General features: G+C 40.9%; 1 protein-coding gene across 51 annotated transcripts in view; it reads left to right on the top strand.

Moving 5' to 3' along the window:
• The window catches only part of BRCA1 (BRCA1 DNA repair associated), a 100,326-nt gene that overhangs the window by 47,972 nt on the left and 36,212 nt on the right, over window positions 1-16,142 (top strand). For 23 of the 51 annotated variants that reach the window (XM_077969258.1, XM_077969246.1, XM_077969242.1 and 20 more), the window contains 3 exons: window positions 302-418; window positions 4,133-4,221; window positions 13,312-13,483. In XM_077969258.1, coding sequence (XP_077825384.1) covers window positions 302-418; window positions 4,133-4,221; window positions 13,312-13,483 — 378 coding nt within the window. 51 annotated transcript variants of the gene reach the window in all.

Genomic DNA, 16,142 nt, shown 5'->3' with positions numbered 1-16,142 from the left:
TTTCTGATGGCCAGTCTGCTTTTAATTCACTCTTAGACATTAGAGAAATAGGAGGTGTGGTTTCTGCATAGGGAAAATTCTGAAATTAAAAATTTAATGGATCCTAAGTGGAAATAACCTAAGTAAATAGGAATTAAATGAAAGAGTATGAGCTACATCTTCAGTATACTTGGTAGTTTATGAGGTTAGTTTCTCTAAATATAGCCAATTGGTTGATTTCCACCTCCAAGGTGTATGAAGTATGTATTTTTTTAATGACAATTCAGTTTTTGAGTACCTTGTTATTTTTGTGTATTTTCAGCTGCTTGTGAATTTTCTGAGAAGGATATAACAAATACTGAACATCATCAGTCCAGTAATAATGATTTGAACACCACTGAGAAACATGCAACTGAGAGGCATCCAGAAAAGTATCAGGGTAGTTCTGTTTCAAACTTGCATGTGGAGCCATGTGGCACAAATACTCATGCCAGCTCATTACAGCATGAGAACAGTTTATTACTCACTAAAGACAGAATGAATGTAGAAAAGGCTGAATTCTGTAATAAAAGCAAACAGCCTGGCTTGGCAAGGAGCCAACATAACAGATGGACTGGAAGTAAGGAAACATGTAATGATAGGCAGACTCCCAGCACAGAGAAAAAGGTAGATCTGAATGCTAATGCCCTGTATGAGAGAAAAGAATGGAATAAGCAAAAACTGCCATGCTCTGAGAATCCTAGAGACGCTGAAGATGTTCCTTGGATAACACTAAATAGCAGCATTCAGAAAGTTAATGAGTGGTTTTCCAGAAGTGATGAACTGTTAAGTTCTGATGACTCACATGATGGGGGGTCTGAATCAAATGCCAAAGTAGCTGATGTATTGGACGTTCTAAATGAGGTAGATGAATATTCTGGTTCTTCAGAGAAAATAGACTTACTGGCCAGTGATCCTCATGAGCCTTTAATATGTAAAAGTGAAAGAGTTCACTCCAGTTCAGTAGAGAGTAATATTAAAGACAAAATATTTGGGAAAACCTATCGGAGGAAGGCAAACCTTCCCAATTTAAGCCATGTAACTGAAAATCTAATTATAGGAGCACTTGTTACTGAGTCACAGATAATGCAAGAGCGTCCCCTCACAAATAAATTAAAGCGTAAAAGGAGAACTACATCAGGTCTTCATCCTGAGGATTTTATAAAGAAAGCAGATTTGGCAGTTCAAAAGACTCCTGAAATAATAAATCAGGGAACTAACCAAATGGAGCAGAATGGTCAAGTGATGAATATTACTAATAGTGCTCATGAGAATAAAACAAAAGGTGATTCTATTCAGAATGAGAAAAATCCTAACGCAATAGAATCACTGGAAGAAGAATCTGCTTTCAAAACTAAAGCTGAACCTATAAGCAGCAGTATAAACAATATGGAACTAGAATTAAATATCCACAATTCAAAAGCACCTAAAAAAAATAGGCTGAGGAGGAAGTCTTCTACCAGGCATATTCATGCGCTTGAACTAGTAGTCAGTAGAAATCTAAGCCCACCTAATTGTACTGAACTACAAATTGATAGTTGTTCTAGCAGTGAAGAGATAAAGAAAAAAAATTACAACCAAATGCCAGTCAGGCACAGCAGAAACCTACAACTCATGGAAGATAAAGAATCTGCAACTGGAGCCAAGAAGAGTAACAAGCCAAATGAACAGACAAGTAAAAGACATGCCAGTGATACTTTCCCAGAACTGAAGTTAACAAAGGTACCTGGTTCTTTTACTAACTGTTCAAATACTAGTGAACTTAAAGAATTTGTCAATCCTAGCCTTTCAAGAGAAGAAAAAGAAGAGAAACTAGAAACAGTTAAAATGTCTAATAATGCCAAAGACCCCAAAGATCTCATGTTAAGTGGAGAAAGGGTTTTACAAACTGAAAGATCTGTAGAGAGTAGCAGTATTTCATTGGTACCTGGTACCGATTATGGCACTCAGGAAAGTATCTCATTACTGGAAGTTAGCACTCTAGGGAAGGCAAAAACAGAACGAAATAAATGTATGAGTCAGTGTGCAGCATTTGAAAACCCCAAGGAACTAATTCATGGTTGTTCTGAAGATACTAGAAATGACACAGAAGGCTTTAAGTATCCATTGGGAAGTGAAGTTAACCACAGTCAGGAAACAAGCATAGAAATAGAAGAAAGTGAACTTGATACTCAGTATTTGCAGAATACATTCAAGGTTTCAAAGCGCCAGTCCTTTGCTCTGTTTTCAAATCCAGGAAATCCAGAAGAGGAATGTGCAACATTCTCTGCCCACTCTAGGTCCTTAAAGAAACAAAGTCCAAAAGTTACTTCTGAATGTGAACAAAAGGAAGAAAATCAAGGAAAGAAAGAGTCTAATATCAAGCCTGTACAGACAGTTAATATCACTGCAGGCTTTTCTGTGGTTTGTCAGAAAGATAAACCAGTTGATAATGCCAAATGTAGTATCAAAGGAGGCTCTAGGTTTTGTCTATCATCTCAGTTCAGAGGCAACGAAACTGGACTCATTACTCCAAATAAACATGGACTTTTACAAAACCCATACCATATACCACCACTTTTTCCTGTCAAGTCATTTGTTAAAACTAAATGTAACAAAAACCTGCTAGAGGAAAACTCTGAGGAACATTCAGTGTCACCTGAAAGAGCAGTGGGAAACGAGAACATCATTCCAAGTACAGTGAGCACAATTAGCCATAATAACATTAGAGAAAATGCTTTTAAAGAAGCCAGCTCGAGCAATATTAATGAAGTAGGTTCCAGTACTAATGAAGTGGGCTCCAGTATTAATGAAGTAGGTTCCAGTGATGAAAACATTCAAGCAGAACTAGGTAGAAACAGAGGGCCAAAATTGAATGCTGTGCTTAGATTAGGGCTTTTGCAACCTGAGGTCTGTAAACAAAGTCTTCCTATAAGTAATTGTAAGCATCCTGAAATAAAAAAGCAAGAACATGAAGAATTAGTTCAGACTGTTAATACAGACTTCTCTCCATGTCTGATTTCAGATAACCTAGAACAGCCTATGGGAAGTAGTCATGCGTCTGAGGTTTGTTCTGAGACTCCTGATGATCTGTTAGATGATGGTGAAATAAAGGAAGATACTAGTTTTGCTGCAAATGACATTAAGGAGAGTTCTGCTGTTTTTAGCAAAAGCATCCAGAGAGGAGAGCTCAGCAGGAGCCCTAGCCCTTTCACCCATACACATTTAGCTCAGGGTTACCGAAAAGAGGCCAAGAAATTAGAGTCCTCAGAAGAGAACTTATCTAGTGAGGATGAAGAGCTTCCCTGCTTCCAACACTTGTTATTTGGTAAAGTAAGCAATATACCTTCTCAGACTACTAGGCATAGCACTGTTGCTACCGAGTGTCTGTCTAAGAACACAGAGGAGAATTTATTATCATTGAAGAATAGCTTAACTGACTGTAGTAACCAGGTAATATTGGCAAAGGCATCCCAGGAACATCACCTTAGTGAGGAAACAAAATGTTCTGGTAGCTTGTTTTCTTCACAGTGCAGTGAACTGGAAGACTTGACTGCAAATACAAACACCCAGGATCCTTTCTTGATTGGTTCTTCCAAACGAATGAGGCATCAGTCTGAAAGCCAGGGAGTTGGTCTGAGTGACAAGGAATTGGTTTCAGATGATGAAGAAAGGGGAACGGGCTTGGAAGAAGATAATCAAGAAGAGCAAAGTGTGGATTCAAACTTAGGTATTGGAACCAGATTTTGTGTTTGCCCCAGTCTATTTATAGAAATGAGCTAAATGTTTATGCCTTTTGGGGAGCACATTTTACAAATTTCCAAGAATAGTTAAAGGAACTGCTTCTTAAACTTGAATCGTGTTCCTCCTAAGGTGCTTTTCATAGAAAAAAGTCCTTCACCCAGCTAGGATGTCATCTCTGACTGAATGAGCTTTAACATCCTAGTTATTGGTGGACTTACTTCTGGTTTCATTTTGTAAAAGGAAATCCCGGTGTCCCAAAGCAAGGAGTTTAATCATTTTGTGTGACATGAAAGTAAATCCAGTCCTGCCAATGAGAAGAAAAAGACACAGCAAGTTGCAGTGTTTATAGTCGGCTTTTACATCTGAACCTCTGTTTTGATTGTTACTTAAGGTGAAGCAGCATCCGGGTATGAGAGTGAAACAAGCGTCTCTGAAGACTGCTCAAGGCTCTCCTCTCAGAGCGAAATTTTAACCACTCAGGTAAAAAGCGTGTGTGTGTGTGGTGTCCTTTGCATTCAGTAGTCTGTATCCCACATTCTTAGGTTTGCTGACATCATCTCTTTGAATTAATGGCACAACAATTGTTTGTGGTTCATTGTCTCCTTAAATTAGACTGTAAGTACCTTGATGGAACTCGTACTACCTTTTATTTCACATGTGCGCGCGCGCGCACACACACACACACACACACACACACTGCCTAGCTCATTGTAGTATACTAAATACTGATTTTAATGAATAAGCTAAACCTTTGAAACCCATTTGCTAATCCCAGCACTTTGGGAGGCCAAGGTGGGTGGATCACCTCAGGTCAGAAGTTTGAGACCAGCCTGGCCAATATGGTGAAATCCCACATCTACTAAAAATACAAAAATTAGCTGGGCATGGTGGCCAATGCCTATAATCTCAGCTACTCTGGAGGCTGAGACAGGAGAATCACCTGAACCTGGGAGGCGGAGGTTGCAGTGAACCGGGATTGTACTACTGCATTCCAGCCTGGGTGACAGAGTGAGACTCTATCTCAAAAACAAACAAAAACACATCATCTCCCCTGTAACAAAAATATGACATTCTTATTGTATCAAGAGAGGTGAGAAAAAGAAGCCACGGCAGGATGATTCAAGGGGGTCTGCATAGCTCCTTTTTAAGAATATGCCTATTGCAGGTCAGAGAAGGTAAGCAAACTGCCTAAGGCCACACAGCCAGGTATAGAACTCTCACCAATATTATTGCCAGCAATTGCAATTTTGGTGTTTATTCTTGGTACCAAGTTGGAGACTATAGGATTCTCTTCCTAATAGAGACCATCTAGCCTTTCACTGTTTTGTGGATACTTCTGTTCTTTTTTTTTTCCCCCCTTTTAAAATCTAGTTATTTTTTCTTTTTGGTTTCTTTGATACAGGGTCTCTTACTCTGTCGCTCAGGCTGGAATGGAGTGGTGCAGTCATGGTTCTCTGTGGCTTTGACTTCTGGGCTCAAGCGATCCTCCTACCTCAGCTTCCCGAGTACCTGGTACCACAGGTGCTCACCAACACATCCAGCTAATTTTTTAATTTTTACGAGAGACAGTGTCACTATGTTGCCCAAGCTGTTCTCAAACTCCTGGGCTCAAGTGATCCTCCCACCTCAGCCTCCCAAAATGCTGGGATTACAAGCATGTGCAACCACGCCTGGCCTAATTTTTTTTTAATTGTTCATAAGTCATCTTTTCTTTGAAAAAGACAGATGGGAGGCTAAAGCATGAGAATCACCTGAACCCAGAAGGTGGAGGTTGCAGTGAGCTGAAATCATGCTGCTGCTCTCCAGCCTGGGCAATAAGAGTGAAACTCCATCTCAAAAAAAAGAAAGTACACAATTTTACTTTCTGGACCTAATGGTCAAGGCCAATAATTTGGTCACTTATGAAGTAAATAAAAGCTTTACCATATATATGACCATTTGGTAATGTGAATGTTTATGTACTAAAGGCAGAATAGTCTAGAAAAAACATTCTGTATCACAGCATCTAAAAATTAACATCGTCTTCATCAAAGAACCAGGCTCTGTCTCCTAATTTTTTTTCTTGAGATGGAGTTTTGCTCTGTCACCCTGGCTGTAGTACAGTGGCACAATCTTGGCTCACTGCAACCTTCGCCTCCCAGGTTCAGGTTCAAGTGATTCTCGTGCCTCAGCCTCCTAAGTAGCTGGAATTACAGGTGCCTGCCACCATGCCCAGCTCATTTTTTTGTATTTTTTTAGTAGAGAGAGGGTTTCACCATGTTGGCCAGGCTCATCCTGAACTCCTGACCTCAAATGATCGGCCAGCCGCAGCCTCCCAGAGTGCTGAGATTACAGGCATGAGCCACCAGGCCTGGCCTTCTAATTTTCATTTGGCACCAAAATTTTCCAAGTTCTCATGCAAAAATTCAGGCTCATCTCAGTTGATTTTTTTCATTTATTTATCTCCCACTAGATTGACAACTTCTAATAGTTAGACTGATTCTTTGTATTCCTAGCACAGGGTTCTATGAAGGATACACACAGCAGTTGCTGGCGGTAATATTGGTGAGAGTTCTATACTGGGCTTTGTGATCTTAGACAGTTTGCTTATGTTCTCTGACCTGCCATAGGCACGTTCTTAAAATGAAGCTGTTCAGATCCCCTGGAATCATCCTGCTGTGGCTTCTTTTTCCCACCTAAATGAAATACCCTTTTAGCTGCTAGTAAGTGAATGATGTTTTTTTGTGAACTTTCTGAAGTTAGATTAGATGAAGTTGAGAAAAGCCTGATATTCTTATAAAGTTATATATGTGTATCATGGAAAACTTAGAAAATACAAATAAACAAAAATCATCCATGGATGAACCTTGAAGACATTGTATTAACTGAAATAAACTGGACACCAAAAGACACATGTTATATGCTTCCACTTATATGATATACCTAGTATAGTTAAATTTGGTTACTCTGGGCACATTGCCTATAGATAAGCCTTGCTCCACAAGGAGCATTAAAAAAGAAAAAAAAGATAAATTCATAGGACAGAAGGTAGAATAGTGGTTACTAGAGACTTGGGGAGGGAGAAATGGGGAGTTACTGTTTGATGAGTACAGATTTCAGTTTGGGATGATGAAAAAGTTCTGGAGATGGATAGTGACAATGGTAATACAACAGTGTGAAAATACTTAATGCCACTGAACTGTACACTTACAGTGATTAAAATGGTAAGCTAGTTGCAATTTGTGTTATCCAGAAATGGTTACCAATTTATTGGTGTATATTCTTTTAGTATTCCTGTGTATGCACAGGGGTGCTTTGTATATACTTTATCTTTAAAATATATCCAGGAGGCCTGGCACAGTGGCTCACACCTGTAATCCCAGCACTTTACGAGGCTGAGGCAGGAAGATTGCCTGAGCCCCAGAGGTCAAGGCCACAGTAAGTTGTGATCATGCCACTGCACTCCGTTCTGGGCAACCCCTGTCTGGAAAAAAACATTAGTGAGGCTTAGTGGTGCACACCCGTAGTCTCAGCTACTTGAGAGGCTCGGGTAGGATTGCTTGATCCCAGCAAGTTGAGGCTGTGATGAGCCATGATGGTGCCATTGTACTCCAGCCTGAGTGATACGGTGAGACCCTGTCTCAAAAAAAAGAAATCCAGATAATTCTGTACGTAATCTAGCTTTTACTGGATGATTAAAATCCTTTATTTTTATTTTTTATTTATTTGGTTTTTTTCTGAGATGTAGTTTCGCTCTTGTTGCCCAGGCTGAAGTGCAATGGCACGACCTCGGCTCACTGCAACCTCTGCCTCCCAGGTTCAACCGATTCTCCTGCCTCAGCCTCCCGAGTAGCTGGGATTACAGGCATGTGCCACCATGCCCAGCTAATTTTGTATTTTTAGTAGAGACAGGGTTTCTCCATTTTGGTCAAGCTGGTCTCAAACTCCTGACCTCAAGTGATCCATCCACCTCAGCCTCCCAAAGTGCTGGGATTACAGGCATGAGCCACTGTACCTGGCCTGGGTTGTTAAAATTCTTAAATGACTTCATTTTTAATTACTATATGAGATTCTATCTTTCCAGTGTATCATGATTTATTTGACCTATTGCTGAATGTTGAAGGTTTCAGGGTAAGAGGCACAGTTTGCTATTATGTACTTTACTGTAGTAGCAGCCTGGTAGCTAAATATTTGCCTACATCTCTGATTATTTCCTTAGTATAAATTCCTAGGACTAGGATTTTCGTGTTTGATACATGTTGCTAAATTGTTCTTTAGAAAGATTAAACCAGTTTGTGATCTTCCAGCCCCTGTGGTAAATGATAGTTCCCATTTTCCTGTACCTTGCCAACATTGGGTGATATCCAGTTTTAAAATCTTCTAAATCTTGCATTGCTATGAGAACTTCAATTAGAGAGGGCTTATCTTCTACTGCCCATTCTCTGTACAGAGCAAATCCCTCTAGACCTGAAGCCCCTTGGAGTTGTCAAGAAACCTTTGAGATGACTCCCCACTCTGTATCTGAGCTGTCACTAGTATTCTCCACTTCTTCAGGATTGCCATGGCAACTAAATTGATGAAAAGATTTAGGAGGCCTTTTCTCTGTTTGCAATTACTATGATCCTTTTTGGATGTGTGTTTGGGACTCTGTCAATATACCCATTGTCTAATTCTGTCCATTGTGTTTTAAAGTTTAAGACTGCAATTTCTAAGGCCGGGCGCGGTGGCTCAAGCCTGTAATCCCAGCACTTTGGGAGGCCGAGATGGGCGGATCACGAGGTCAGGAGATCGAGACCATCCTGGCTAACACAGTGAAACCCCATCTCTACTAAAAAATACAAAAAATTAGCCTGGTGAGGTGGCGGGCGCCTGTAGTCCCAGCTACTCAGGAGGCTGAGGCAGGAGAATGGCGTAAACCCGGGAGGCGGAGCTTGCAGTGAGCTGAGATCTAGCCACTGCACTCCAGCCTGGGCGACAGAGCAAGACTCCATCTCAAAAAAAAAAAAAAAAAAAAGATTGCAATTTCTGATTACATCTGCCTTAGCCATACTGTATTATGTTTGACATTCAATATACAATGTCCTTGTTTTTCTGTATTTCTTTTTTTTTTTTTTTTTTTTTTTGAGACGGAGTCTCGCTCTGTCGCCCAGGCTGGAGTGCAGTGGCGCGATCTCGGCTCACTGCAAGCTCCGCCTCCCGGGTTCACGCCATTCTCCTGCCTCAGCCTCCCGAGTAGCTGGGACTACAGGCGCCCACAACCGCGCCCGGCTAATTTTTTGTATTTTTAGTAGAGACGGGATTTCACCGTGGTCTCGATCTCCTGACCTTGTGATCCGCCCGCCTCAGCCTCCCAAAGTGCTGGGATTACAGGCGTGAGCCACCGCGCCCGGCCTGTTTTTCTGTATTTCTGATCTTATTCCCAGAGATTTGTCTATTTGTTCAGGATTCATTTTGCAAAGTGTTTTACTAAGCATCTACCCAAAACAGCTGAAGTCAGATTTCAGGCTATCTTACATCTAAAGTAGCACAGGCAGGAAAAACTGTTGAAGTGGAATTTTTTTCCCTGTTTGTACTGAACCGAGAAAAAGCATATAGATGATAGAGAATTCCTCATTTGGTGTCATTGGTATCTGGGTATTTGTTTGTTTTTACAGAAGACTGATTAACTATACTTATTCATTAATTTATCTTCTCATTAATAAACACTTGCTGAGTGCTTACTGTCTGCTAGGCATTAGGGAGACAAAAATGATTAAGCCAAGATTCCTTCTATCAAGGTCATGTGTTCCATTTGGGTATACTAATGCATTAGCAATGTAAATCAAGTAGTGAGAGATCATCTGTTCCTGATAGGAGATGGATTATTGGTGGGGACTTCTGTGTGTGTGCGTGTGTGTGTGTGTGATAAAGTAAATATAGGAAATGTTAGTTATAGATTCTACATAGTAGATATGGAAACATTCATTGCAAAGTTGCTTCAAGTTTTCTGTATATTTGAAAATATTCACAACATGTCAACAAAACTAGCATGATAAAGCCTCTATTTGTGCTAAGACTTCAGCTTGTATTTGGATTAGGCTTATTATGTAGTAGTAGGAACAGTAGAAATAATTTTTTTTTTTTTTTGAGACGGAGTCTCGCTCTGTCGCCCAGGCTGGAGTGCAGTGGCCAGATCTCGGCTCACTGCAAGCTCCGCCTGCCGAGTTTACGCCATTCTCCTGCCTCAGCCTCCCGAGTAGCTGGGACTACAGGCGCCCACCACCTCGCCCGGCTAGTTTTTTATATTTTTTAGTAGAGACGGGGTTTCACCGGGTTAGCCAGGTTGGTCTCGATTTCCTGACCTCGTGATCCACCCGTCTCGGCCTCCCAAAGTGCTGGGATTACAGGCTTGAGCCACCGCGCCCGGCCAGAAATAATTTTAACTCATTAAATACACATGTTTTATGGGAAGGTTATATATATATTTATATGTAATGAATGTGAACAAACGGGTCTGCTTCCCTCCAGACCAGTTCCGGCTGCTGTGCTGCACATTTCAGGAGTCTTACTAGAATTAGCCACATTCTGCCCACTTGCCCTTCTCGTATTTCACGACTCCTCCTGGTGGGGACTTAAGGAGACATTCAAGGTAGGCCTTGAAAGATGAGAAGAATTTTTTCAAGTGGAAAAAGAGGAGTGGCAGCAAGTAAGGTAAAGGTAGAGAGTCGTGGAATTCCCAGGAAATATAAAGTTGTCCTGTGTTATGGGAAAACAACTTGTGTGAGGCGTGTTGGGAGAAATGAGAGATAATTACCAGGGTGTAAAGGGCCTTTTGAATGCTATGTTTAGGAATTTGGACTTTATCCTAATGGCAATAATGACTAACAATTATATAGTGTTCAAAAAGTATAACTCAGCCGTGGTATATCCCTAAGGTTTTTTTGTTTGTTTTGTTTTGTTTTTGTTTGTTTGTTTGTTTTTGTTTTTGTTTTTTGAGACAGAGTCTTGCTCTGTTGCCCAGGCTGGAGTGCTGTGGTGCGATCTTGGCTCACTGCAACCTCCACCACCCGGGTTCAAGCGATTCTCCTACTTCAGCTGGGGTTTCACTGTGATGGCCAGGCTGGAGCACTAAGGGTCTTTATGGAAGAAAAAGACATGATAAACAAGGCTTTTAGGGAACTTCTACAGTAATGTAGCAGTGTTAAAAGTATAGATCAGAGCAGCATAGTAGAAACAGAAGACTAGAGCTAATTGAAGGAGCACTTCAGAATTAGAATCAAGAAGTCTTAGAAACCTATTGGTTTTATTCTCCCTAATGTATTTGACCACTTGCCTGCTGGGGAATTTGTCTAAGTTATAAAAAATAATTCCTTTGGGAAACCCAAAGGAAAGTTATCTGTTAATAATTACCCCACTACTATTTTTTCTGATTTATGTGATGGCCACATAGAGGTTAGATGTGATGGTTGTGACAGCAGTGACTAATATAGCCTATGAAGCATTTTGGTCAGATATCTATGTGCTTTCATTCCAGGTTTACTGAGGCAGACCTTGGCTAGGATTTGATCAGTGATGTAACTACTCATGAGTACCACGTGGTGGCAATGGCGTTGCTGCAGACCTTGGCAGCAAAGCAGTGTTAGAGTAGCAGTGGAAACCTTTGTGAAGCTAGGAATACATTTTCTGGTCATAAAAACCTCCTGAAAATTATGAACTCAGCACAGCAGGAGAAAGAAGATGGCTTGGTTTTAGTAAAGGGCAAAGTCATTTTTAAGGATCGGAAGAAGAAGAAATGGAGAGTGAAACAGTGTGTTCCTGCCCACACTCCCACACTGGACTTTTTGGCAACCATTGATGTTCCTTCTCAAAGTGATTTTTAAACATGTATATTTTGAAGCCAGTCATGGTGGCTCATGCCTGTAATCCCAGCACTTTGGGAGGCCAAGGCAGGCCGTTCACCTGAGGTCAGGAGATGGAGACCATCCTGGCTAACACAGTGAAACCCCATCTCTACTAAAAATGTGGCAGGCGCCTGTAGTCCCAGCTACTCGGGAGGCTGAAGCAGAAGAATGGCTTGAACCTGGGAGGTGGAGCTTGCAGTGAGCCTAGATTACGCCACTGCACTCCAGCCTGGGCAACAAAGTGAGACTCTGTCTCAGAAAAAAAAATTGGTTGGGCATGGTAACAGGTGCCTATAATGCCAGTTACTTGGGAGGCTGAGGCAGGCAGAATTGCTTGAACCTGGTAGGCAGAGGTTGCAGTGAGCTGAGATTGTGCCATTGCACTCTAGCCTGGGCGACAGAGTGAAACTCCATCTCAAAAATAAATAAATAAAATAAAATAAATTTTTAAAAAGGATATTTTGGAAAACTCCTTACATACCGAAATTCTTTTTTTATCAAATATTTGGACTTAGCACATTCTTCTTTGAAATGGACCAATAAACAACAGGAGCCCATAAGCAAGAAGAACCCATTATTTTAACAGTAACTATCCTTACAGGCTTTCTTAGGGCTCTTTCTGTTGAATCCTTCCCTCTCACAGGTCCTTGCTAATGATATCTAGGTGGACACATTCTAGATAAGATGTCCCTGTCTAGAATGGCAGCACCATGAGGACTGTATCCTCAATACTAGGACAGTGCCTGGTGCTTAATAGATAGTAAATAGTTGTCTAATTAACTGAGCAAACAGATAGACTCATAAATTAGCTTTCTGCTTTTTCTGTTAGAAACTAAAGGTTCAGGTCAGGCACAATGGCTCATGTCTGTAATCCCAGCACTTTGGGAGGCCAAGGCGGACGCATCACTTGAGGTCGGGGGTTCAAGACCAGCCTGGCCAACATAGTAAAACCCTGTCTCTCCTAAAATTACCAAAATTAGCCGGGCATCATGGCAAGCACCTGTAATCCCAGCTACTGGAGAGACTGAGGTGGGAGAATCGCCTGAACCTGGAGGAAGAGGTTGCAGTGAGCTGAGATGGTGCCAGCCTGGGTGACAGAGGGAGACTTAAAAAAGAAAAAAAGAAAAGAAACTAAAGGTTCAGAGCATCCCAGAAAAGGAAGAGTCCTCACAAGCCAGTAATCTAGGCAGGATTACTGATAGTATTTTTCTGTTTGTTGTATTTTTATAAAATGCCATAGATAGGGGGCTTTTTTGACATTACATTAGTCTAAAAATCACACATTTTTAGATGAACTAACCTAAATGTCTGATGAATCTCACAACACCAAGTCTTTGAAATGTGCCTGTATAAATAAAATATTAATAGATTCATGCTAATATTAAATATCGATAATGTTTAAATACCTTAATTATTTTTTCACTCCCTAGCTTTAAAAGAAAATAACCAACCTCAAAAGGACATCACAATAAATCAAGTCTATTTGGGGGAGTTGGAGGATTTTTTCCCTCACTAGCATCATTTGGAAATAATTTCATGGGCATTAATTGCATGAATGTGGTTAGATTAAAAGGTGTTCAGCCAGAACTTATAGTTCCATACTAGGTGATTTCAATTCCTGTGCTAAAACTAATTTGTATGACATATTTTCATTTAATGGAAAACTTCTCAAAGTATTTCATTTTCTTGGTACCATTTATCGTTTTTGCAGCAGAGGGATACCATGCAAGATAACCTAATAAAGCTCCAGCAGGAAATGGCTGAACTAGAAGCTGTGTTAGAACAGCACGGAAGCCAGCCTTCTAACAGCTACCCTTCCATCATAACTGACTCTTCTGCCCTTGAGGACCTGCGAAATCCAGAACAAAGCACATCAGAAAAAGGTGTGTAATGTTGGCCAAACACTGATATCTTAAGCAAAATTCTTTCCTTCCCCTTTATCTCCTTCTGAAAAATAAGGACTTAGCTCCAACATTTTATGATCCTTGCTCAGCACATGGGTAATTGTGGAACCTTGGTTCTTGTCCCTGCTTACAACTAACATACCAGTCAGAGGGACTCAGGGCAGTCATTCGTGTTGTCATCTGAGTACCTACAACAAGTAGATGCTATGGGGAGCCCATGGAATATAGATGGTATACAATATAGCTCTTGCTCTATTGGAAGCTAAGTGGAGTAGGAGAAATTGGTGACAGGCAACCCCATAATTTCAGAAAGCTATGAAAAAATACTCAGACATATTCCTTATTACACTGGTGTCACATCACAAAGACCTATTTAATATGCTTCTGATTTATAGGAAGAGACATCCTATACTTCAGGAACTGCACTTTGATCCACAGAAAGCCTAGTGATGTAGAGCTCCTGTTAGTTCAGAAGGAAAGAACACAGAAAGCCTAATTTTATGCAGCAGAGTCAAGTGCTTTATAGCAATGTTACAGTTACCAGAAAAAATCCGGATGGACCTCTGAGAGGATGCCATTGGAGTAACCAGGCAGGTGCAGTTGATCAGAGCTAACTTCCTAGAAGAAGCGAGCACTGAGCTGAGGAATAATAGCATAAATGAAGGAAAGTGAGATGGAAATTTGAGTTTTTAATTGGAAAGACAACACATCAGGCAGGTTTTTAAACAGGGGCAAACACTAGACACTTAGTAGAGGCTGGGCATGGGGTCCCCACCAGGATGCTGCTTAGAAACATGCAGGGGTGGTGAGTGCTCTCAAAGTACACTTCATTCCTATCTCAGTGATTCTTATCTGAGTGTTAAAGTTCCTTCTTCAGCACCCTGTTCCACAGTCCAACTGGGGACTTTAAGGCCTTTCTTTGAGTCTTTCTAGGAACTCAAGTCTGTTACTTACACAGAACAGTGGCCTTGGTCCTCAGTTGTGCCTTGCAGTATTTTTGTATTCAGGAACAAACAGTAGCTCTTGGATAAAGAAGCTAGCTAGAAACTCTGTTGCTATGGCAGTGCTTCAAAATGTATTTCCTTAAATGCTTTCATTGTAATTATCTTCATTTAGTTCATCTCTCAGATAATGAGAGTTCAGAGTCCCTTCCCTAGTATAATACTCTTCTTTGGGGTGCTTTCACCATCTTCAGTCTAAACACAGACTAGACTTTCAATTGTAATGTGTAAGACATAAAATGTTATTATTGTGTGACTTTGAATATCTGTGTAAATCTACTATCTCCTCTTTGGTGTATATGTGTGTTTATTTTTTTCTGCAGATCTGTAACTGAAATGCTTCATTTCTGAATCATTTTGGATATCACAGCTTAATACCAGCATAAGTTTTGAGCCTTTTCCTCCCTAAATCTGGTTGAGTCTAACTGAAACTCAAATGAACTTTTTAAAAATAATTTTTTTCTTTAATTTTTTTTTTAAGTAGAGACAGGGACGCACTGTTAACTAGGCTGGTCTTGAACTCCTGATTTTGAGCAATCCTCCCACACCTCAGCCTCACCTTTTTAGAGAGGGTCTTGCTCTGTTGCCCAAGCTGGAGGGCAGTGGTATAGTCACAGCTCACTGCAGCCTCTCAAACTCCTCAAGAGATCCTCCTGCCTTAGCCTCCCAAGTAGCTGGGACTATAGGCATCCACCACCATATCCAGGTAATTTTTTTTTTTTTAATTTTTTGTAGAGACAAGATCTCCCTATGTTGCCCAAGTAGGTCTCAAACTCCTGAACTCAGGCAGTCTTCTCATCTCAGCCTCCCAAAGTGCTGGGGTTACAGGTATGAGCCATGGCACCTGGCCAGAACTTCTATGACGGACACGGTGGCTCACGCCTGTAATCCCAGCACTTTGGGAGGCCGAGGCGGGTGGATCACCTGAGGTCGGGAGTTCGAGACCAACCTGATCAACACAGAGAAACTGCGTGTCTACTAAAAATACAAAAAATTAGCCAGGTGTGGTGGCACATGCCTGTAATCCCAGCTACTCGGGAGCCATGGTGCCCGGCCTAGTTTATTATTTCTTAATATCTGTTGTCTTCCAGTGTCTTCCTTAATTCTTCACAATACCCTGTATAATGCTTAGCACACAGTGGGCAGTCAGTAAGTTTATTAAATGTTTGGTGTGGCCCATACTTCCTACCCACGAAGAATGTAACATGTTAAGACATCTAGATGAGGGAATGATTTAAGAGGAACTACAATACTATTCTGAAACTTGGGCTCTGGATCTCTGCATTTGTACTTTCCTAAACCAGCCAGCAAGTAGATCATCATGTCACAAGGCCTAGATTGGGCTTGCTGTTCAGAGAATGAAATAAGAATTAAGGAAGAAAAAAAGGAGAAAGGTTTTGCTCTGTTTTTCAGGTTCTACTGAGTTATTGACGTCTGACTTAACTTGTCTTATCTTCTTCATAGCATGTAGTAACAAGATGAATTTATACGCTAAATGTTGCGGTGATGGAATGACTTTTTTTTTTTTAAACACCTATTATGCCATGAATTCATAGGGAATAGGTTCCAGCTGCTCAGGCTCCTTCCCACTGGTTCTCACAAAGTATGCTTCTCTGGGTGGAGCAGGCTGGCGCTTC

The sequence above is a fragment of the Macaca mulatta genome, chromosome 16 (assembly GCF_049350105.2).
Source record: "Macaca mulatta isolate MMU2019108-1 chromosome 16, T2T-MMU8v2.0, whole genome shotgun sequence".
In the NCBI taxonomy this organism is placed as follows: domain Eukaryota; kingdom Metazoa; phylum Chordata; class Mammalia; order Primates; family Cercopithecidae; genus Macaca; species Macaca mulatta.
This window is presented reverse-complemented; position numbering and strand designations above follow the sequence as displayed.